This window comes from Prinia subflava, chromosome 1 (genome assembly GCF_021018805.1).
Source record: "Prinia subflava isolate CZ2003 ecotype Zambia chromosome 1, Cam_Psub_1.2, whole genome shotgun sequence".
NCBI classification, from domain to species: Eukaryota; Metazoa; Chordata; class Aves; order Passeriformes; family Cisticolidae; genus Prinia; species Prinia subflava.
In genome coordinates, this window is record NC_086247.1 from 50,781,562 (window position 1) to 50,806,485 (window position 24,924).

General features: G+C 39.9%; 1 protein-coding gene and 1 long non-coding RNA gene across 3 annotated transcripts in view; one reads left to right on the forward strand and one right to left on the reverse strand.

Annotated features, from left to right (window-relative positions):
* The window catches only part of ARHGAP28 (Rho GTPase activating protein 28), a 77,700-nt gene that overhangs the window by 43,482 nt on the left and 9,294 nt on the right, over positions 1 to 24,924 (forward strand). For both annotated transcript variants that reach the window (XM_063396217.1, XM_063396207.1), the window contains exons 3-11: positions 4,148 to 4,365; positions 9,925 to 10,012; positions 11,933 to 12,090; positions 15,526 to 15,691; positions 15,803 to 15,894; positions 17,218 to 17,295; positions 20,327 to 20,489; positions 21,665 to 21,747; positions 24,638 to 24,835. In XM_063396217.1, coding sequence (XP_063252287.1) covers positions 4,148 to 4,365; positions 9,925 to 10,012; positions 11,933 to 12,090; positions 15,526 to 15,691; positions 15,803 to 15,894; positions 17,218 to 17,295; positions 20,327 to 20,489; positions 21,665 to 21,747; positions 24,638 to 24,835 — 1,244 coding nt within the window. The remainder of the gene's footprint in view (positions 1 to 4,147; positions 4,366 to 9,924; positions 10,013 to 11,932; positions 12,091 to 15,525; positions 15,692 to 15,802; positions 15,895 to 17,217; positions 17,296 to 20,326; positions 20,490 to 21,664; positions 21,748 to 24,637; positions 24,836 to 24,924) is intronic.
* On the reverse strand, positions 17,208 to 23,934 carry LOC134550027 (uncharacterized). The gene is made up of 3 exons (XR_010080234.1): positions 23,085 to 23,934; positions 21,252 to 21,358; positions 17,208 to 17,336 (listed from the first exon to the last, which is right to left on the reverse strand). It is a non-coding gene; the product is annotated as an uncharacterized LOC134550027 (long non-coding RNA).

Sequence of the window (24,924 nt, forward strand, 5' to 3'; positions counted from 1 at the left end):
TTTGAAGGATATGATTCAGACATTATTAAAGTCTTGAAGCAGTTTTTGGTTAGATGTCATTTTCTGCTATCAGGAATTTGATATCTGCCTGTTTCTCTGAGATTGCCCAATTAAGATATCATTCAGGGAGAGTTTGGAGTTAAGTCTTAATGTAGGGATGCCTACGTCCTTCAGACTCCCGGCTTGACCAAATTAATTCATCACTTATACAATGTATCCTGAAGGTGTTACTGACTCATTCTGCTACCTTAATGTTTTCCCCTCTCTTGTTAGGTACTGTATTTGGAAAAACATGTGCTAGTTTGTTGCAATGCAGTTGTGTGTTAGATGATTTGATAACATCTAGAACAGCAGTTCTCTTTCCTTTTCCAGTTAGGACCCCAGATGCAAATGTGTTAAACTGTGTAACACAAAATACCATGTGTTATTACACAATGAAACCAAATTTCTTCTGAGGTTGTGTCCTGCTGATAACTGCTGCAACCCTTCTGTGGCTCCTGGCCACTGGTCTGGTAACTACTGATGCAGGGATAGATTTTGAAAGGATGGTGTGTTCTTGCCATACAATTATTAACATGAGTGATGATGTGGTTTTCCTACCTTGATGTGCAATGTGATGTCATTAATTCTGCTACCAGGAAGAATGGTGGAAAGTATTACATTATTAAGCAATCAAATACACAACCAGTCATGGTAGGTAACCCATGCAGAGGTATCTAGCTCCAGCTATGTACTGTTTTCACGAGAAACACCTCCCACTCACTAGTTTTCCAGCTGGGCTCTCCTGGAAGCAAAAGTAGAAGACAAGTTCACGGGAAGTCTTGGTCTGGTGTGAAGATTATGGTCAGTCAGCTTAAATCCAAACTGCACTCCTCTGTTCCTTATTGGGAAAATTCCTGCCTGAAAATGCCTGTTCTCCTTAGCTTGGAGACTCCATAAAGAGATTGTGAGCATCTTGGTGCCCCCTCTATGCAATTGTCAGCATGAACTAACAGGTGTCCTTGACTTGTCTGCACAGTTTGGAGAATGACACAAATCTGTGAACTGCCAAGCTGGATAACTTAGTAGGACGAGGCAATACAGGAACTTATTTTCCAGAAACTTTTCCATCAGTTTCATCACTGCTGAACTAAATCTTCTCAACAGCCCGAACTCTGCTGCAGTCCCATGTTGTCCTTTGTCTGACTACACCTCATTACATCACATTGATTTTTTCCCCTCTGCCCTGAATTAAAAATGAGACTGCAAGTCAAAATGCAATACATCTCCACACTTCATTTGCCTTCATATTGTTGTCTTAAACATATATATATGTATTGCATACACCCACACATAATCAGGCAGTGTTTGTCCTAGTTATGGACAGGAATAGTTATCAGGAATATATTCAGTCTGGGGTTATAAATCTTGGAAATAATAGTGAGTTGTATTAAGGTCCTAATAGGATAATACTCCTTGCCAATGATCAAAACACTAAAAATCAATGTGGAAACCTTCAGGGCAAAATAAAAGCAATATACATCACCCTTTTGAAATGTCTGTGAGAGGAGGAGATGAAGATCCTTAAGAAGGAGGGCAAAGGGTGATAGAAGCCAGGCAGGCATTACTGTCAAAACCTCAGTGTGATTTGCCAGACATCATGTGCAAAGGGCAGACAACAGCACACTTATTCTGTTGATGTTAGCAAATATAGTCAAAAAAGAACAGAAGATCATGACAAGTGACACAAGGGATGAAAATGTAGGGGAGGAGAAAGTCATGGTGTATTTAAGATGTTCATGCTGTGCAGAATTGCTTTACAATTCTTTTTACAAAGCTTGAATGCTGTGAGTGATTTGAGGTTGTATCTGTGGGCTATTTCAGGTTATATCTGAGATTCAAAGCAATACATACCTCTTTCCTAGCAAACTGTGAGAAAAAGAGAATTACCTCGCTTACAATTATCTGTCTTCTGGTGGAGCAGAATCAAACACCGTGTCAAGGCTCTGCTGCATAAGTAGCTAACACCATAAAAATAATGCTTTCTAAAACAACATGGGAGTGGAGGGGTTAACCTTAATTTAATACCAATGTGTCATAAAATTTTGAGCATTTTTAATGTGTAAATTTCTTCTCTTTAATAGTTTTACTCCTCTGCTGTTATGTCTTAGTCTATTGTTTGTGTGTGGTTGGAACAGGAAAAGGGAAGAGCCAGAGAAAACAAGTCACAGAGTGACTAGTAAGCAGGCAGAATTTCATGTCTGCCCTGCTATTTCTCATGGCAAGTTTGATTACAAGCTCAATTCTTGGAAAGAATATGCCAGAACAAAAGCCAAAAGTGATACAATTTTAAAGCTGAAACATGGAGCAATGTGGCTCCAACAGCGGCACCCGAGAAAGAGAAGAGACCTTCTTAGAATGGAGAGTGAAAACAGCAGAAGAACCACTGGTTCAAAGCTTACAGGGAAGGAAAAGGAACAGTCTGTCATCCTGTCTGTGGATGCAGAAAGGATAAGAGCAGAGACAAGTTGTTTCATGGGATACAGGACTGGTCACACCCCTGGCTAACACAGAGCAGGGGGTTTAGAAGCAGCTATTTTTGCAGTGCTTTGTAAAGAGGCAGGGCAGTTAACAATGAAGTCAGTGATGGCACATGCATGAGATGCTTTTGCTTGTCCCTACAGCCCAGTCCTGTAATTTTCTCTTTTGTGTATCTAACTGCCAAAGTACAGCAAACTGGTGTCCATCAATCAGCCTGCATTCTGATGTCAAGAAGAGGCCATAAAGGGAGAGTGGAAATACCAACCTGCCATTAAGACTGGCGCTGGGACAAGAACAATAAGTGCATTGACGAGTTGTTTTATAGGACATGCTGCAAATTAATCCATTTCCTGTTTGACATGTTTATTTGTAGTACCTCTTCTGCAGTCAGGGCTGGAATGAAATTACTGTCTTGTGTCAAGCAGCTTACTGCTGAGCTAGGATTGCTCACAAAACTGAAATGAAGGACTTCAAAATCTCTGACTTGAAGAGAGATTTTGAAATACATGACTGTTTTAAAAAGAAGACAAATCAAAAAGCAATGACAGCAAAATTCAAAACACTGAATTATTCAGAGACGGTAGACTGGGACCTTCTCACAGTCAGATAATGACAGGACATATTAATTTCAGGTAACAGGTAGCAAGCTGTAAACATATATTGTCTTCACATGGACAGGTTTTGGTAATGAGGGGACTGCAGGTGTGGCTCTGTGAAAAGATGCTGGAAGCTTCTGCCATGTCCAATAGAGCCAGGATAGAAGACAATTCTTCTCACAATGCATAAGCTCACTATGGAACCGGTTGCAGTATTGAACCAGTTGGGAAGCAGGTATTGAACAGATCAAAGAAGGTATCAGTCACTAATTGAGATACCAAGAAACACAGGGGTGTACAGGGCTAGCAAGTCTTTAATAATTAGAAGCTAGGGTGGTATCTAGCATGGAAGGATGGCTATTTCTGCATCTTCTTTCCCTATGTGACCTCTCAGACACCTACCCCTTCCTGACCCTTGTTCTTTAGTGAGTAGCTCTGGTTCTTAATCATCTTGTTCAAAACAAGGAATTGGACTAGGTGGATGTCTCCCTTCTCTCAGTGTGGCTTCTTCACTAGCTGACTACCGGCCAACCCTCTGGAATCTGAAATCATATCATTAGTGTGAAAATACATTATTGTCTTGTATACACACCTCCAGAATTTCTGTTTATTTGAATTGGAATACCGATTTTACTTCCATCAGCCAAATGGTTTTCTCTAGTACACCATGCTACAAATGGTGAGTGTGGTATAAATGGTAACTGGGGGGATTTATGCTTTTGAATTAGGAGTTAATTTTTAGGGACCTTGCTTTGTCAGACTGATTATTCTGCTGCCTTCTTCACATGCTTATGCTGATGAAATGCCTCTTCTGTTTTCCTCATAAGCCTCTCTTGTGCAGACACTGATAAACTGAAAGTTGACAATATGTTTACAAAACTAACTTAACGTGCACTTGTGGCCTAAGAAATGCTGGAATTACAATATTCTCAAGGTAAAGGCTGTGGTAGCAGTCCATCATGCCAACTCTTTTCCTTCAGCCCCCTCTCCCTTCCTTGCCAGGCTTATTAACACGCTCTCTTCCTCCACAGAAGGGGAACTGGAGGCAGAATGGCTGCAAGATGTAGGTTTATCCACATTGATCTCAGGAGCTGAAGAGGAGGATGGCCAAGCCCTGCTGTCCACTCTGACCAGAACTCAAGCTGCTGCTGTACAGAAGAGGTACAACACCTACACTCAGACCCTGAGGAAGAAGAACAAGCACACAGTCCGGGATGTGCGAGACATCTTTGGCACCAGTGACTCTTCTGTAAGTATGCTCGTGCATGCCTTTGATCTTAATTTTTATGCAATTTGCAAGTAGCTCACCAGAGTTTCTGCCAGACAGGAACCCTTTCCTGCTGACAATGCACAGACAGCCATTAGTAGTTTCCTACCCTAAGACCAGACTTTTAATGCTGTATACAGTATATTTCAGAGGAAAGGAAGAAACCAGATCCAGTGGTACATAGTTTTATAACTAACCTGTAACATAAAGTTGTATCTGTTGCCAGCCTTCTTCCTGCAGCCTCATGTCAAGACTAACATTTACTCCTTTATTTTTTGGAAATTGGTGAGTTACTCTTGGCAGCTATTCAAATTTTTGATGGCTTCTGGGGACACTTGCTATTTACTCACCAGTCTCAGTGGTGAAGTAAAACTTGTCTAATGAAGCAACTGGGGTTCGAATATGCATAAGCAATTAAACACCTGCCAGCATGATTATAACTTGTACACTGGCAGTTACATTTCACTTACATAGCAAATGAAAACCTATTAACTGTTCATTTGCTTCATGGCTTCAGAAATCAGCAGTACCTCTGGAGGTTTCATCCGCTTTTCCCTGAGGATGGCTCTGAACACACCAGTTCCTGTCAGTGCATGTTTGGATTCTGGTGAACGCAGTGAGCTGTGTGAGTTTAGTCCACTGCTCAAAGCAACACGTGTGATTTTACATTTATCACTCATGGTATCTTAGATGGGAGTCACCAGTAAGATCACAAGTTCACCTTTGAAATTAATATGAAAGTTGTTGCCATTATAAAACTCCAAGAAACTGTTTTTCATTATGGCATTGCTTTGTCCTTTCCTGTTTGTTCTACCATCTCCTCAAGGCTTGATATCCTGAATTATTAAAAAAAATTGTGAACAAAATTGTAGCTGCATAAAAATTACAAAGATATAATGTCCAGATAGTTAACCTATTTGTTTCCAAATTAAATATCTGGATTCTTTTGTACCTCTTATATATCCCACAAATACATCCAGAAGCATCCAGTAGTTTCCTGTGGGCAGACTTTCTTTCGTAAGAGATATCAGGCATGTTTGCATGAACATTAAAAAGCTGATGGTACTTCTAATTAGATTAGCTTACTTCTCCTGATTCAAGTATCTGTAAACCATAAGGTGTTTAAATTTTTTTACAAAAGCTTAAGTTTCCTAATATATTTCAATCAGCCAAATAAATGTTGTGCATTTCCTCTCAGATGGGCATATTACTGATTTATTTTTAACCTGCTCATTTTCCCCTTCTTACTTGATAAAGTTTCTCACTTGCAAAAGGAATTTGTATGTTCAGAGCAACTGCCCTTCAAATCAGTGCTTTACCTCCTCCAAAATTCAGTTCACTTACTAGTTCTGCATTGTGAAAGTCTAAAAGATAAGATCAAATAAGTAATTAAGTCTTCTAATTCTTCTTCCCACAAAAAAATGCAGTTCTGCAGGTGCTGACCTAGATGTTAAACCCAAACACAACAGCAGAGCACACCATCAGCTCCCTCCAGCAGGCCGTGAAACGTATTTCTGAAAGCCTGCAAGATCCCAACAGTCTAATTTTCTTATTCACCAGTGCTCCTGTCTCTGCTGCTTGTTAAGGGATTTAGAAACACTGTCCTAATAATCAGCCCTTCAGGGATAAACACACTTCAGGAGGGCTTGTGTCCCTGACCTAAGGATTTCCCAAGTAGTCTTTTTAAGGGGGTATCAGCAGTCCCTGGAGCTTTGCTGCCTCTTTGGGCATGGCCCTACAAGCTGCCAGTGAATCTTTGTGATTAATCAGTTTAGGGAAGAGAAGAACATTAAAAAAAAACAGCCAAAAGAAAAGAGTGGCAGGAGATGGGGAGGGGCAAGTCTTTCCAGCACAGCTGGGGAGGAGAGGCTGGTGAGGAGACTGTTTGAAATGACAGGCAGCTTTGCTTTCCCATCCTGCCTTTTAGTTGGGAAAGGAAGAAGTAAATGAAACATGCTGCAAATAGCAAACCAGCTCTAATTGTTTCACATAACTCTGTAATCCTCCCCATTAGGAGAATGGATTTACACCCTCTTCCCAACAACTTAAGGATCACAAGAGCCTAGAGGGATGGGTCACAGGATGGATTACTGTCTTCCTTGGCTAATGATGAGAGAAAAGGTGATTAGCTCACTAGAGTCACCTGAGATGAGATTTAGGGGACCACTAAAGAGGCATAAATTAGTTGTAATCTGGAGTGGGGGAAGAAAAGGATAGATTTGCCCTAGTTTTTTCTGTTTGTTCTGAAAAGACCCTGCCTGCTAGATGTTTTGCTACTAATGCCTAGTGGCCAGGCTCTGCACGAGTCAGCAGAGAACAAAGGGTGTTTTTCCAGCCATCCTGCCTTGAGGTCCATGCCCTCATGGCATGGAGTGTACCCTCAACAGACAAAATGGACTGAAATAAAAGGAAATGCAGCTATTCCTCTTCTTGTTTGGTAGCTTTGGGTTTCTGTGGTTTTTCTCTTTTGCCTGTCCTGGAAAGGTGCAGCGATCTCTAGGGGCAAAATTCTATCCCTGTTGTACATCATCCTTACCAGAGCCACACCTTGGTGGTAGAGCAGCCTGTCCCAGCTGAGGTGCTTTTGCTCTGCTTCAGACAGGTCCACAGCCAGCAGACTCGACTGACAGCCACACTACTGAATTTTAAATTGGATGGTTTATTAATCACAGTGGCCTGATTTTCCTTACTGTTGGTACCCTGCTGCTTCCATCAGAAGCTATCGGCTCTGCTAGTGCTCAGAGCTTAGAAAAATCAGCGGCAGAATACAAATGGGGGACACACATCCATTGATTCTCTTACTGGAGAGAGGAAATGAAGCACTGTGTTCATTAACAGCCCAACCCTGTACCTTGCAATTAACTAAAACTCCTGAAGAGTTTTTACAAGCATTTTACTTCAGCAATGCATGACAAAATCATGTCCAAGTTAAAGAAGAATCACTTACTAAACCCAGAGCTATTTGCATGAAAAGGTGTTTGTGATGGCAGTGCTTGGAAATATGATTATATTCAAAGCATGGGCAATTGTATCCTGGCCAGAGCAATAAGATTAGCCTCCTTTGCCTTTATTTCCTTTAGCTACAGGGCTGAAAATAAAATTTGGTCTCTTTGGTGCTCCAATGGTTTGGTTTTACGTCTTCTACAATGAGGGTAGCTTCTAAAGAACTGTCTTATCTTACCTCATCTACATCCTCTCCTTGATCTTCTGATTTCATCTTCCCATTGGAAACTCCTGTGTATGTTGTGGCAGTAAACAGTGGGCTCATTTTTGTGTGTCTAGTGAATCACTTTCAGTCAGAAATCAGGATATGGGAAGTCTCACCTTTGCTGGAGTCCAGGCAAATAAATAAAGCTGTCCCAGTTTATTTAAGGACACAATTCGACTCTTGGTCTTTCACATTCATTGAGAGAAGGTCTTCAAAGGCTCTTTAATTTTCTTTTACACTGCAGAAATAATCTGAATCTTTAAATTCATGCATTAAAAAGGTTTTATTCCCAGTCTTCCTAACATTGAAAAAAGTAAAGAGGGCAGGGGAGGAAGGAAGGCATTTTCACAAAAGAGACCTTGATTTGGTTTCATTATACACTCTCACTCAGGCTCAGAAATGGGACTGAGACTATGACATTTTCAGGTACCCCAGTCATTGTGCAAAGTTCACATTGTTCACTTCCCCAGGGTAGGGCCAGCCCTGCTGGGTGCCAGGCAGAGGTGTGCAGTGCACTCCATCTTCCATGTCTGTGTCTGCCAGCTCTGCCCTGCTTATCACAACCAGGTTACTGCAGGTGCTTCACGACTCATTTCACCCATGTAACAAGGCTGGAAGGGTTTTTTTTCTTAGTAAACTTGACTGACTGTAAATCTATTCTGAATATTGTTCACAGGGGCAGACATTTTGAGGACTGAAAGTAGATGAGCCAGTTCCTAATATTTGCCATTAATTTCTCCATCTGGATCTTAAGCAGAAGCGTAACTACTTTTATGGCTGATTTTCCCAAATTGCTGAGGCAAGTTCAGCCATCCTCTCCACTTCTATACTCCCACCTGAAATTTATAGGGCTTTTTTATGTCCTGAAGCTTTTTGTGTAAATGTTGTGGGATTTTATCATAAAAGTATCCAGTTTTCTTTTTTAAAAAATCAATGGTCCTTACAGTCTTTTGGCAAAGGAAGTCCATGTGACTCAGATCCTGTTTGCTATCAAGTTCACAAGCCATTGAATAGACTGTCTCAGGAGAGATTTTATTCGTGTTAGATTTGACTTTGTTACCTGAGTAGCTCAGAGGGTAAGACTGAATAAAACAACTGCAACGTTATTTCAGGCTTCCAATTGGAAGAGCTGCCTGCCTTTTAAATATCTGACATTTTTTAACAGCCTGAGCACTTCTCCCACACACTGACTACAACTGGGGAAAACAGAATTTCTGCCCTGAGGCATTGCTACATGTCAATAAACAGCCAACTTAGCAATTTTTTAAAGAGCATTTAAAAGAGCTGGTACTAAGGGCTCACGGGGGCTTACAGCTGCAGGTTCAGCTGGAAAACTGGGTCTGTTCCACCAGGCTCAGGGTGTGTGTGGCAGCAGGTTTGAGAAAAGCTGGGGGCTTCAGGGGCTCCCACAAAGATGCAAATAACAGCAGAAAAAATATCAGACAAGTTTGGAACATTGTAGTTGTTTTCACTGAGTAACGTTCAGAGCACTTTTTTTAATTCCTGACCTTGTTTTTGTTTGTTTGTTTGTTTTTTTACTCAAGAGCAAATGGTTGAACTGCTAGTGCCCATGGAACACAAACACTCAGATTTGTATTTATGAGTCAGAAAACTGCTGAGGACAAGGCCAAAACTCCACTGCTAAGAGGTGACACTGCTTGAAAGTGACCCCCTGGGCTGCCAAGCAGAATAAATGAAATTGACTATGGAAAACTGGATAAAAAATTGGAATGCATTAAAAATGGATTCTTTGTTGGGTTTTTTTTGTTTGTTGGTTGGTTGGTTTTTTGTTTTGTTTTTTGTTTTGTTTTGTTTGAGTTCACTGTTAAAAATATTAGTGTATAACCTATGGGAGGACATCCATCCTTTAACACTTTCTGGTGCCCAAATCACAAGAGGTAGCAGACAGACTGATTTCTGACAGGTCCCTGGGAATAGCAGGTACTCAACAGGTGCCTGAGAGTATTCAGAAAGATTTGTGGCCAAAACTATTAAAGCTAGGATGAATTACAATTTGAGGAGGACCTTTCGATTAGTCTAATTCTGTACAGCAATTTAGTTAGCTAATTTCAGTCATTTTATAGGACAGGACTCATTAGGTACAGCAAGCTGCAATATTATTGGCCTCCACATGGTCTAAATCTGTGCAGTCTGGGGAAAATTGATTCTCAGGCTTGGCTATGAAAAATATACTCTGAAGAACCACAACAGGTTGTTTAATCTTGTCAAGAGAGTGTAAGCTGAGAATGGTACATCGTTGCTTGAACTGTAGCAGTTTCTGTCCATAGACTTTTGCCTTCACTGCAGTCTGATCATTTTTCCTTGCCTATCAGCCCACATTTGAGACAGTTCCAGTGTCACCAGTATCTTCTAATGGTATCCAGCTTCCTGGGCAGAAGCCAGTTTGGAAATCAGTTAGCTGTGAGTATGACAAATATGTAACCAGTGTTCACTTCCTCTTAGTAAAGTGACAGAGAGACCCTTCTGTGGTTCAGAGGTTAGTCCCCTCTTTCATGTTGGGGCAGTGCTGCATTTATATCTTTAAAATCATTGTCAGCTTATTGTCATGCAGGAACCAAAGTTTTACATTAAAGACCAACATTATACAGACACAGACTGCTGCCTTTGAGGCATGAGCATCTAAAAAATGCTGATCATTGCAAGTCTGGAATGTAAAAATAATCTGTAAACAATATCTTGTAGAATCTCTCAAAAATCAGTGTATTTTCTTGTTGCAAATCAAAGAAAATCATATTTCCTCCACATTTCTTCTCCAGTACTGCAGAAACTGTAGTATTAGAAATTTATAATTTTCCTAGTTCTGCCCTGTTATTCTGATCTATGAATGGTGTTATCCCTTAAACGCTTTGCCCTGACAGTGATTGGCAGTGCTACTGAAAGTAACAGCTCTTCTCTACTCAGTGTCTGGATAATTGTCAGCAACCTTCCACGACAATGTCCACTCTTAGTTTGAAAGCTCTTCCCAATCACTGCTGTTCAGGGATTAACTAAAGGGATATTAATACCCAAATTTCTAAACTAGTTCCCTTGGATGTTTACATCAGGATACAGTGCCACAGACATTTTCCTTGTTGGCAAAAGCTGCTCTGTTGATACTTTTGCTCTGCAAGAAGTTTTGCTGAAACAGATGGAGAACCAAATGCCTAGGGATACCATGAGCAATCTGTGGTCCCAGGTCCAAGAGTGGGGAGAGAGATGAAAAACATCTTAAATGGCTTGGACGCTAGGCAACAACAAAAGCCACACTTCAGAAACCAGAAGCCACTTAATAACACACTTAACTTTTTTCATACCAGTCTTGTAAAATAAGTGGTGTTGCAAAAAAGTCCCTGTAACTGTAAATGCAGTGATTCAGAGAACATGGGGCATGCACAAGTTTATAAGACATGTAATGTTTTTTAATTCACTTTCTGATAGCAATGGCTTTTGAATACACTTTTGTCATGTTAGTAAATTCTCTGCAGTCCTGTGAGCTGAAGTTTTACTTCACTTTTTAATTAAATTTATGATTCCATCCCAACTGGGTTTAGGAGCTGAACCTTACAGGAAAACTAAAAATTGACCAGAGGTACTCTAGAGATCTATCAGGGAAGCTGGCAACCCTGAAATTCATTTATGTTATCACACTTTGGCTTCCATGACAATAGCGTATTTCTGGACTTGATTGTACTGATTTCAAAAGTTTTCCTCTGACATCCAGTAATTTAGGGAGGTGAATAAATTTTAGAGAACAGCAATAAGTCGTTTCACAATATCTACTAGAAATGCCAGTAGATACAGTGTTTTTCAAACTGAAATATTGCACTTTTTGCCCTGTTATGGTGCTATACACCTAAATTATCAACAGTGAGAAATACGTGTGTGTGACCACATAAAATATATGCACAATGTGTATATGGTTGTAATTATGATTATAAATAAATAATCAGTAACCTGAGAAACAATGTCAACAGCATTTTTCTGTCAAGATCTTTTATTTTTAATGGTTCATTTCACAAGTGCCACCACAGTTTGCTGGCCTGGGAAGACAAGGATGGAGAAAAAAAAACTGGTAATTCCTGATAAACAGGAAGTTCCAGCTTGACTATCTTTCTCACAGAAAGCAACAAGTTAAATAATCTAAAATGAAAATAGAGATTTTATTTCTAAGGGGTTATTTCCTCAAGACAAAACAGGAACATGCTGTGGTTTGCACTGAAATTCCTCTTTGAAGCACTTCCTTTATTACTTTCTCAAGAATTCTGCCATTTTGGTTTGACTTTTTAGTGTCTCTGTACTAAATGCAATTCATCCTTCATACATAATTTCCCTTATTTTCAGCTAAGAGCTGTCTAGACTGTGGAATAGATAAAGGCAGCCCATCCATAACAGAAGAGCTCTCCTATGATGTCTCTTTCTCAGAATCCATTACAGTCCTTCCAAAAACCCAAGAGTGGATGACAAACCAGAGGTTCAAAAAGGAAGACTCGGCTTTGCCAGTAAGTTTCTTCTCCATATATTTCCTCAATTGTTTTCTTTAACAGAGCAATTTCCTGCTTTATATCCCCAGCACACTGGAGTCTTAAGATACATGATCTGGCCTTTGCTGTGTGTGCTTTGTAGAGGCCTTTCGGTGTGCCTGCCTACTGCCTGTGATTGATTCCAAAAGTTAATATGGATACCCAAGCCAAGTTTTTACTTGTACCCATCATGAACATGTGCACCCAGAGGGGTATGTTTAACTCAGTCCACAAATATTCCATCGTCCACAATTTTTTTCACACAGAAATAAAAAACACTTATTGGCATTAAAACTAGCAATCATTTTCATTACTGGTCTGCTTTCCTCCTTTTTTTCCCCCCACAGATTATCTGCCTTTGTTAACATATGGATTTAAAATTGCTCTGCAGATGAAGGGAGGAAAGCAAACCTTAGTCTTGCAGCAGTACTGGCTGTTTCCAGTCAGTATTGAGTGCAATCACACTATAGGTGATACTACATGAATTGTTCAAGAAATGTTTGCCATATCATCCGACCAAACATGACTGAACTGTTCTGTCATTATCTGGAATTATTTCATGAAGTCATGGAAGTCAGTTTTCTACTTATATCAGCCCTAAACATTTCCACAAAGACATTGAATTATCTGAGAATTAGTCAGTTTTCCATCTCAGATTCCACTAAGGATGAAGAAGCTGAGATGCAGAAGTAAGCTGCTGTGTTGACTGATAAGACACCAAGTTGATTACATAACTTGTGTGAAATCCCTGTGTGTTTTTTGTGTCTTTGGTTGTTTGGGGTTTTTTTTTTGTGGGGGTAACTTAGTGTGCTGTGGAGAGTAAGGGTATCTCTGCACTCATCACGATTTTGGCCTTTACCACAACACATGCACACTCACAAATTGTTCTGTGCTCCAGCACAGACAATTCCCAGTTGACAGAGCAGGGAAACTGATGACAAAGACGGGAGAGAAGATGCCATACTGAGTATCGTGGATCTGTGGATTCAGAATTGCTTAGCTTTAGAAAATGCCAGCAGTGTGCTGGAGTTGAACTGCTCTGCATGCAGTACATAATTTTGTGAGCTCAGAAGACCACACAAGAAACATGCCAGGTCATTGCAGAGGGTTTCTGAATAAAGTCAACAATCACAGTTGTTGATGTTGGCCTTTCCCTTACTTCATCTACTGCCACTCATGGTATTTGGGTTTTTCCCATAATGACTCAGACTGTAATGGGCCTCAGCAGAAAAATCACCTCTTGCTCTGTTACACAGAGCAGCCACTCACCTACATTCAGGACTGTCCCCCCTTCCCCAGGGTGGGACAGTGGGGCTGGAGGATGTGCAACCTCACACTTTTCCAGGGCAGGTCTGACAACATAGCCATCTTCATGGATGGTGTATACAGAGCTGCACAGAGGGATATTTTACATCATAAAATAGCATGTCCCCTGCTGCAGGGAGTCCCCTGACTCCTGCACGAATCAACTCCACATCCCCAGTAGGATAGGGATTTCCCTAAAGTACATGTGATTTCTCCAATGTGGGACCGTGATCCACATGACTTAATTGAAGATATTACAGAACTACAAGTCTGAGTAGTTCCTGCACAGTTCCACATAGAAACAACATCACAAAATGTCAGACAAGAGCCTTAGCCAAAACATTAGTAATCTAATTTCAGAATAGCACAGCCTCCTTCAAACCTGCATATTATTATGCCACTGTAAGAAAAACCACTGGAAAATTGTGACACAAGACAGAGAAAGCCAGCCAGACCCAAAATTTTTATTAACCACAGCATCACATCATAGTGACCCTAGGAGTCAGTCACTGTGGAAAATCTTTGTAGTACCCTTTTTAATCAGTTTTGCAGTGCTTATATTTTTTTTCTCTTTCCCCTCAGAAAATATATGTATACAGTCTGGGTTTGGGTTTTTTTCCTTTTTTCTAGGATATTTATTGCATTTTGACCACTTCTGCACTTTTTACATCACTGGAACCAAAAGGTGTAGATATTCTGTAGTATTTTATGTGTCTTCAGAAGGCTATCCCCCATGCAGCTTTTGTTACATGAAGTCTCAGAGTAAGAGTAACACTGGAACTGCTGCATTCTAAGGAGGGAATATTCCAGGCTAAGAATGCCCCAGGCAGCATGTAAATAAGTGACTCCATTCCCTACACTCTTTCTCCCTCAATTATTGTTAACCCCTATTGAAAGACCATATTCAGTGTAGTTTATGAAGTCCTAAACTACATGATCTAGGTGTCCTTTGTACCCTCTTTCTTTTGAAATCTGATGTAAGTTTACTTTTTTCAGTTTGGTTTAGGTTTTTATTTGTTTGTTTACCTTTTTCTGAATCAGTTTGACTGGCTTAATTTAAAGATGGGTTAAACCTTTTGAGTCCAAAATTGTTAAAAATAATTAAGAACTGAGCTGAAATCTACAGAAGCTAAACATTACTAGATGCTGGGTTTCCACTCTGTTCCCTAAAGGAAGATGATTTGTAATACTATTTGTTTATGCCTCTGATGAACAATTCCTGGTTTAAATTACAATAAATTTTAAAAAAACATACAATACCAAAGACCCACAGTTCTTTGAAAAACATGTTTTTTACTATGACTTTGTTATTATGTCTAACAATTATGTCAGAAACTGATGGGTGTTTGTTCTTTCTGACATTTGTACAAATTCATCTGTCATGATGCAGCATTCCTGGCTCTGGTCCATGACACTGAAGTTTCTAAAATATGTAGACATCTTCACATGCCCCCAAATTACTCAGTATTGTTTAGTTCAAGTCTACTTGAATAAATTATCTGTTAGCTGCTGAGAGTCCTGTTTCTAAGCTTTCTTGAGTAATAGAAAACACCACTAAGTTGGCAGGTTGGCCTCTGGACTAAGCAATTTTGCTTCTGGGTTTTTCCTTAGATCTTTAGTTTGAACTCCCCTGTAAGACCTCGTAAATTAATAGCATTATGCAAAGCAGGCATGGATTCATTACACACACACAATTGATATAGAACCATATCCATGATTAACTGTGTCAGCCACTTCAACAGCATTCAAAGATGTTTTGGGGAAGGCAGAAGCAGAGAAAAATAATACATCCTGCTGAAACTGGGCAAAACCTTTAAAGAAGCATGTAACACATTTGTCCCAGCTGAAGTACAGGCACTGAGGTGCTCCAGCACCATTTCCCAGTCAAACTGCAAGGGAGCATGGTGAGCAAGAAGCTCAATTTTATATTCAGGTGGATGCAAGCTATGTCACCATACCAGGCAAATCTACAGGGCCATGGTTCATCTCTTTATTGTTATCCATCAACATGCACATGACCTCCAATCACATACGCGCATCTCTTTTAAAAGAAAAATTCACTTCCTGTAACTTTTGAGCAAGTAAAGATGCGACCCATCTCTACTGTAGAGGTTCATTGTTCGGAAAAGCCGCTTTGGGCTGACAGAGGTTGGGGACCTCTCTCCCGAGGACATGAAGAAGATCCGCTACCTCTCGCTGATCGAGCTCACGGCCTTCTACGACGCGCTGGGCGTGGAGCTGAAGAGGAACCGCGTGGAGAGGGTGCGGGGACGAGGTACCGTGTGTGGCATCCCCTTCGCGGTCACCTCCACGTCCGTCAGCTTTGAACGGAGTGCCTGTGCGGCCGTGTTTCCTCGTTTTCACATTTGTTGTTATTATTTTTAAGAGAATGGTCTTTTTGGAGTTCCTCTCACCATATTGCTGGAGAATGATCAGAAGAAGGTTCCTGGAATAAAAGTACCTCTTATCTTCCAAAAAGTGAGTATCACTTGGCCTGCTTGGTCAGTAGGATTTGCTTTTCCACCATTTGCGTTGACACTCAAAAGAGTTATCAGATAAGAGGAGTTTCTGATAGGCGTTAGAGACTGGCAGGTGTCTGCAGACTGTCTGAATATTTGGTTTGAAAACTTTGTGACAAGGAGAGAAAATTTGCTCCTTTTTTGGTTTTCTATCTGTGGCGGGGACCCTTTTTTATTTTTGTAATTATGTGATATCATGCAGGTAACTTTTGGAAAATTGTCTTTCTGTTTCCTTTTTTCATTAAAATAGAGAGCCAAGCAAAATTATGTGTATACAGAAGTGGCAGAGATGAGTTTCTCAGGAGTTGTAATTTCACATTAATTCAAACCATAGGTATTAGTTAGCTACTGTTTCCAGAATGGAAGTGATATCTTCTCCTTGAGGTTTGTATGACAAGACAGGGGTATTTAAATGAGACATTTGGCCATACAGCGATACCCTGTGGGTGTCTTAGAGGCAGGTACACAGGCACAAGTACGTGTACAATTGCACAGATTTACACAGGCTTGAAATGGAAACAGATTTCCCTGTAAATACTGACAAAAGGAGAGGTGTTGGGGCATATCAGGGGAAAGACTGACACAACTTGAGCATTTACATGACTTTGCAATTAGCTTCACTGCTGCCCTCTCAAGATAACATTGGAAGTTAGAAGAATCAAGATTAGGGCAGGAAGCAGATCTGATGGTGAAAATCCAGAGCTGTATGATTAAATGCTGGGAAATTATTTTTTTCCCACAATATTCAAAATTATGTAAAATCAAAACTTTTTTTCCCTTTTTTTCTAATAACCAACTGAAGTGGAAAGTTTAATCCTCTATTCACAGAAATTTCAAAATAAAATATCTTGGGATCATTTTCTAATCTGAGTTCTCAGTTCCAAAAAAATCTATGTTATCTATAGACCTTTCCATTGTGCTCCTTGGGGCACACTTAAACATTTCTCAGAGGTTATTTTTCCTTCAAAACACCATTGTGTTTAAGTGTTTCATTAATACATTTATGTGTTAATTGTTCTATAGGAGTGCCAACTCTCAAGTCAAGGACAGAGGGGCCTATTGCATTAGCAGTTTTCTGTACTCTCCGTACTCCTTACTTCAGGATCAGGACTATGGAGGCAAATTAGGCAGATAGGAGCTGGCTGGATTTCATTGGCTGATTCCATAGAAATGTATGTTTTTCAGATTAGTTTAAAGGATACCTAGATGATGAAAAGAAAATCAGGAGTATTCTTAAGCGCTTCTGAATATTTTCCTGGATTTTTTTTGTCTCTTCTGTCAGCTGCTGCTCAAGCTTGAGGAAACAGGTTTGGAAACTGAAGGAATTCTACGGGTTCCTGGATCTGCCTCCAGAGTCAAGGTATACACCCAAGCCAGTTTTTGTCTTCTGGACCACAGACTCTGTGTAAAATAATACAGCATACACAGAAATTCAGACTGCACATGAATACTGATCGGTGTAGCTCAGCATTCTTACTCCTGCCAGTGAAGGGTCAGATTAGTTTCTGGGAACCAATAAATCACAGACCATTTGTTCTATTACTTTGCTTTAGTTAACATTCTATAGAAAGCACAGTCTTGATGTTGAATGTGATTTTTCTCCACAAAACTTTGAGGCATCCTTTCAGTTTATCTCTGTCATCCAAAATTGCTGTGATCTTATCTCTGTTTTAATTTATTTCTTAAATGCAGAGTTCCTTAACTGAGTGAACATCAGATAAAGATCTTATTCTACGTCATTTTAACCTCTGTGTCATTTTATTTTTCATTTATCGTCTGTGATCTTGTAATTTCATGTTCCAAGTGAGAGAAATTTGGCCTCTGTTCACTGCTGGCAGCCTGAAGTACTGCATTTTCACAGGCTATTTGTGGGCTATGAACACAGTATAATTGGCACCCAATAACCTGACACTATGGGCCAGTAATATTTGCAATTGTTTCTCCAGACCAACTTCATTCCAGGAGCTGGAGGAGGCAAATTAGAAAAACAAGGCAGTTGGGTTTTTTCCTGGGCTTAGTAGGGTCCATTTCTTTCCCATGTTTTTGCTTTTCCCTAGGCTTTTTTTGATCTAGTTTAAGCAATGCCTCACAGTGCATTCTACTCCCACTTTGTCATCCTCAAGGAAGCTAGGTTTGTGTTCTGAGGCTGGAAGTCTCAACATTGTGTGGCAGCCACACAAATGTTGGGGATTGCTAAACAGTTAGGTGGGCTGAGGATCATAAAAAATGGCTGAGTAAGAAAAAGCAGCAGTACATGAAACACACCAAAGATAGGCATCAGCATCCCAGCTCCTTTGACTCTCTGCATTGATAAAAGTACCCAGAGCCTTGAAAAGTGCCACATCTTCCTGAGGGGAACTCCTTACTTGCCCTGTACTTTTCAGCTTCCTCATTTCTTCATACAAATGCTTGAATGTTATTTCACACAATCTCAAATTTTCCAGCCTTTCCATGGAGATTACACAGCAGGGCTGTGTATAATTCAATTATTTTCATATTCTTTGCATACACTGTACTATGTCTTGTTCACTTCTTTTTCACAGCCTGTGTCCTGGGAGCTGCTATGAGATATGACTTCATATGCAGCTCCTCTATACTAGATGTTAAGTTAAACTTCCCATATGAAAGTTTTAATTTATTTGAGTTTTGGTTTCATTTGAGTCTGCCCAACAAATGAAAGAGCAGGAGAGAGATTTTTTCAAAGCAGATCCAGATTTCAGCCCTCAAAAGCCTTCATACATTATTATGACATTAGGACTTGAGGGCATTCAAACTTTATTTCAGCCTTGTTTGGAGAAAGAAAAGGCATATGGAAATGATTAAAGGTTACTTTTCTATAAAACAAAGAATAGAAGAAATGAATACAAGTTTTCCTCTGTAACAAAAGCTCCAGTGAACCACAACTGTATGATTGTCTAGTGAAGGATCAGTCATGTTAAAAAAAAATTGCAACACATATTTTAAAAGTATTAGATGCATACATAGATACACGCATACCAGGCAGGGGAGGGAGGGAATTGAGTGTATAAAATATATGCTTACCTGTATGGATATATATATATATATATATAAAAATAAAAATGTGTATATATATGTATATATAAAAAAATGTTTGTGTTTCCAAAATCTTGCTTTCTATTTTTGTGGCTTTTTCCCAGTTCTCAGCAGAAAAATGTGGAGTAGAATTCTGTCCTCCTGTGCTTTTGATGAGGTGAGGATTTCTGCTCCACATTTCCAGTCAGTCACAGGAGAGAATTCAATCTAAGTGTTTGTATAGTTTATGTGCAAAGGATGTGAATAGAGAGGAAGCTGAGATAGCCCAGATTAAAAGCAGTAAAATGTGCTAGTAAAAATAAGACTGTAACATTTTATGCCAAATCCTGAACGACTTTCTACTTCTGTCTGTGCAACCACTCTACTTCATTATGTGTGACTGTACTTGATATGTAATTTCCTTCCATTCATGTGAGACGTGGCAAACAGAATTCATTTTTAAAAGCTTTGCCTGAATGGACTGAACTTTTTGCATAATATTAAAGTACATCTGACAAAATCATGATCTGAAACCGAATATTTGCTGCAGATATATCTTGTCATAAATGGTCTCATAAAAAGCAGCAACAGACTTCCTATGGATAGGACAGTGTTTTGCCAGTAATAATTGTGAAAACTGCATTATTTATAGATATCCTTATATTAAAATACTGTCCTTCAATATTTTTAACTCAACAATTTTTTGAGGAGCTTGCATTTTTCAAACAGTGATCTGGGTTTGAAGCCAAATCCTCTTCCTGCTATGAACCTTGCTGAGTATTTCCCTTTCACCTATGTGTTTTGAACACTGGCTAGTGACCCTCGAGAACTAAACTGACCTCTGTTATGGAGCAGGATGCTGCCATTGGAGAACAAGGGGATTAAATGGGAACCCAAAATGGTGTCATCATCAATTCTGTCTTAAACCTCTCCTGTGTTTTTAGATTTGGGGGGGTTTTTATGCATTAAGGTTTTTCTAACAGTAATGGTTTTGTATCTTTATTTTTCTGCAATTTGACCCAATCCAACTATAATTATCCTAACATAAAACTTCGTTTCAAAGATGAGAAGACCTGAATTTTAAGGCATTTGCTCAAGGCCCATAGATTCAGACTATCTAGCAAGTTCACTGGCAGTGAGGAAGAAACACCACTCCTTTGTGACTTAGCGGTCAAAACCCCTGGAGAGTGTTTTAAACAAACTCTACATGGCTGTACCTAGGCTGTCAGTGGTTTAAGGCTGCTTTGTTCATGTGCTGTACAAGCCTGCCTGGTGCTTGTAATGGGATTTCTGAAGTGATCACAAACTGCTGGATCAGCAGCAGTGATTGGAGGCCAAACCTTTCTTTTACCTTTCAGAATCTCCGTCAAGAACTTGAGGCAAAATTTTATGAAGACTCTTTTAACTGGGACCAAGTACGAAATAACGATGCAGCGGGACTGCTGAAAATGTTTATAAGAGAACTCCCAAGCCCACTCTTCACAGTGGAATATCTGCCTGCATTCATCACACTAGTAGAAAGTATGTGGATGGAAATGGAGTTAGTATGGACTGATAATATTAGAAAATGCAAGAGTAGACATTAATTTTTTTCTCACTTTCTGAAGTATATAGAGAAGTCATGAATTTTTTTCTCCCTCTGAAGTACAGAGAAAAACAGACCCAGTGCTTTGCCTAAATATTTTGATTTTCTGCAAGATTTTGTTTTCAAATGAGAAAGGTGTCTGCACTCAGCTAATAACACAGTCTTGTTGTGTGAACAAAACAAGTGTTCAATGTAAAATTTGAAACCTGTGAGTAAAGAGTGACTAAATAATGACTTTCATATATAGACTCTGATTCCCATTAACTGTAGGTTTCACAAATTAAAATTTCTGCAAGGTAAACTCAAATCACTGTCCTTTATCTACTGGACTTACTTGACCTATTTTATTTCTGTTAAAGTTTATGTTGAGGTCAGACCATTGGTACAGAGATGTGTGTAAGCACAGGAGGGTTCAGGCAGCTGGGCTTTGTTTTGAGTGTACATACACCCTCTCAGTCTCAGTACATTTTGTTCATTTCTCTCCCAGGAAGAATGCAATTGTACCTTGCCATGCCTATGACTTCACTGTAAAGTCACTTGATCTAGGACAGACTGACAGTCTCAGGATGGTAAATTCATTAGCAAATTGGTACAGAAAACTGAGGATCCTTACATAAGGTTGCAGTCACGCTTTCAGTGTCTCCATGAGTAGCTTAAAGGGCAGAAGGAGGTGACCTCTTCCCATAAACTTCACATACCTGAGTGTCCTCCTTGTGTGTCCCAGGCTGCATGCAGTTACAAGGTCTCAGCAGTTTGGAGAAGACTGAACAGGAGATATCTCTGCAGAATGAAGTGACTTTATTCCCTACAACAAATATACAGATATCTAAGAGAAACTAGCTGGTACTAAAAAATACTGGATTGTTACTATGTAGATAGAATTTTATGGCGCTTTGTGTCCCCATGTGACAAAGATCCAAGATGATGAGGGAAAATCCCACCCAGTAAGGTGATTTTATATTTGGGGAAAAGTGTATGGTTAATCAACACCTAAGCATGCTAGTCTCAGCCATGCATGAGTTAGTATTTCTAAAACTGCTGACACACAAGGTTTTTAGAACAAACCAATTGCAGTTGGGATTTCAAAAGTATTAATTATTCATGTCCTTAGAAATCTCCAAGATCAAGTTACAGCTACAAGCTTTGCATCTGTTGATCATGCTGATGCCTGAAGCCAACAGAGACACAGCCAAGGTAAGTTCTTCATTTGCTATCACCAGCCATCTGTGATGCTTTTGGCTTTTAAATGAGAGACTCATTTTTTTCAGATGCTACACCAGGAAAGTGTTCGTGTGTGTTTTTAATGATTTCCTTGAAGAGATGTTCAGATTTCCTGGCTGTCATTTCTTTTACAATTAAACAATTGTAAAAGATAAGGCAATTAAGAAGTAGTTGCTGGGGTTATCCAACTGCTGGATCTCAGGCATCATTATTATGGAGCACACATTTCAAAGAGGCATATTCCTTGCTTACTTTGGACAAAGGAGGTCCAGTTTCTGGATTTTCTGTGTAACTGAAATTCTCCATGATGAATTTAAAAGAGAAGCTGCCCTCTAGAAGCTTGCCTAGGGCACTCCTTGTACTGGACCAGACTGCAGGATGTAGTCCAGAGTAAAAACACGGATCTGTAGAACAGATGTCAGGAGCTCACCCTCAGCTGGCTTGCCTTACAAACCCATGCCCACCCCCATGTACTACTTCCTGATACAAACACAGTGGCTACAAGCATTTTAGATGCTTGGGAGCTTCCAGTTCCCAGCTGTAGCTGTGTCCTGACCCTAAGACACACTGGAGCATCTTTGGGCCTGTTTCCACATCAAGGAAACCTGAGTGAACAAGCTTCCTGGGCACCTCCAGACATTTCATCAGGTCCCCTGCTTGTTAGCACCATGCAGATCTCCCACTTCTGAAAGCCTTTCACTAGTCAGTTTAGATACAACTTCATGAGTTCAGGTGCCTTCTTTACTTGTATTTATGTATACAGTAACATAGGACAAGAAAAACTGTCTTCATAGCACCTGGAGGTTTACTAGTGCTCTGTAGAGAATGGGGGTTGTTTCTGCTTCATTTGGGTATAGAGCTGCATATGTAAAATGCATGCTAGAGGAGTAGTCCTAATTATTGCTGTAATATTAATTAGGCTTCTGTAAAAAATAGAAATTATGACAAAACTCTCTACACAGCTCCACTCTGTTGTCTATAATGAGATTTTAGAAACTTCTCCCAAACAGTTTCTATTTTTTAATTCTTGGGTTTGTAAATATGTTTTAATTGCTATGTCAGGGTACAAAGACAGTGGTTTTAATGGTATGATTTTCATGGTTTAAGCAAGAGGCAGCTAATACCTGTCATGGTTTAACCCCAGCCAGCAACCAAGCCCATGCATCTTCTCACTCACTCCCCCATCAGTGTGATCAGAGAGGGAATAAGAAGGGTAAAAGCTAGAAAATTCATGAGTTGAGATAAATGTATTTTGATAGGAAAAACAAAAGCTATTCATGAAAGCAGAGCAAAAAAAAAAAGGAACTCACCAGTTCCCATGGGCAGGCAGATGTACACCTATCACCAGGGGAGTAGGGCTTCATCACATATAACAGCTACTTGGGAAGACAAATGCCATCACTCCAAAAGTGCCCCCCTTCCTTCATCTTCCTCCCACCTTTTTATGCTGAGCATGATGTCACATGGTCTGGAATATCCCTTTGGTCACCTGTCCTGGCCGTGTTTCCTCCTGATTTCTCATACACCTCAGCAGTGTGGCAGTAAGCAGAAAAGGCCATGGCTCTAAGCGAGTCCTGCTCAACAATAACAAAAAAAAAAAATCTATATTATAAACACTGTGTTCAGCACAAGTCCCAAACATAATCCCATACCAGTCAGAGTGAAGAAAATTAACTCTACCCCGTCTAAAGCCAGCAAACCACCACAAAGCCATTCCTTCACTCCTTCCCCCTCCCAGTGGGATGTGTGAGAAAATTTGAAAAAAAAGTAAAATTCATGAGTTGAGACAATAACTGTTTAATAAGACAGAAATGAATAGGAAAATAGTAATGATTAATTAATTAGAACACTCAAACCAAGTGATGCATAATGCAATTTTTCACCACTCACTGACTGATGCCCAGCCAGTTGTTGAGTAGCGGGCCAAGACCAGTTTTCCCCACCGTTTAGATACTGAGCACAATGCCATATAGTATGGAATATCCCTTGGGAGTCAGCTCTCCAGGCTGTGTCCCCTCCCAAGCCCTTGTGCAGCCCCAGCCCCTTTGCTGGCAGGGCAGCATGAGAAGCTAAAGATTACACTTGACTGAGTGTAAACACTGCTTAGCAACAACTAAAACATCAGTGTGTTATCAACATTATTCTTATCCCAAACCCAAAACACAGCCCTGTACCAGATACAAGGAAGAAAATTAACTCTGTCCTACCTGAAACCAGAACAGTGTTGCAGAAGGACTCATTGGTAGACCCCAACTCTAACCATAGTCTGTGCTTTTTAATCATTCAAGCAAAATTCTGAATAAACTACCCAAAAGGTGAAATTAATGTCCTTTGACTCTGCTAAGCATGTGCAGAAGTAACATCAGTGAACAACCACTCAGCTCTTCTTGTTTTTGTTATCCCCAAATAAAAGTTTGGGAGTTGCTGGCAGAAATTTCAGGTTGTATTACATGTGGGACTGGTGCAGATTTGAAGAGAGACTAATCACCCCAAGTGACTGGGATATAAAAAGTATTGGCTAGATACATCAAAATGGACACTTGGTAATCTATGAAGAATGTAACTATTCCCTTGCAATACATCTTGCCTTCACTATAGGATTCAAAGCCTTAGTGTAGACTGTGTTTGCCTTATAAATTTGGGATTATGCTCTAAGTGATAGATAATTTATTAATGTGTATTTTGATAACATTAACTATTCCTCTGTGGTTGACACAGGTTGTTGTAACAACAAATATCAGAGTAATCCAAATACAATGAAAAGACCACTAAATTTCACTTCCGAGTGCAAATATAGAAGCCAGACGTGCATTTGAAAAAGTAAATTATTTCCTGAGATGAAACCAGTGTTGTTTTCTTCCAGGCCTTTCTTCAGTTCCTGAAGAAGGTGGTTGCTAATGAAGGGAAGAACAAGATGAATTTGTGGAATGTGTCTATGATCGTTGCACCAAACCTCTTCATCTACAAAGGGAAACGCGCGAACCAACAAGAAATGCAAGCAGCCGCCACCACCGCGCACATTGTGAGGCTTCTAATCCGCTACCAGGACATCCTGTGGACAGTGAGTAGGGCTGGTTCCCCCTTGGGGGTTCATTACAGTGCACTATTTTACTATATGCAGGAGATGTGCAGAAATCAGAATAAACTGAC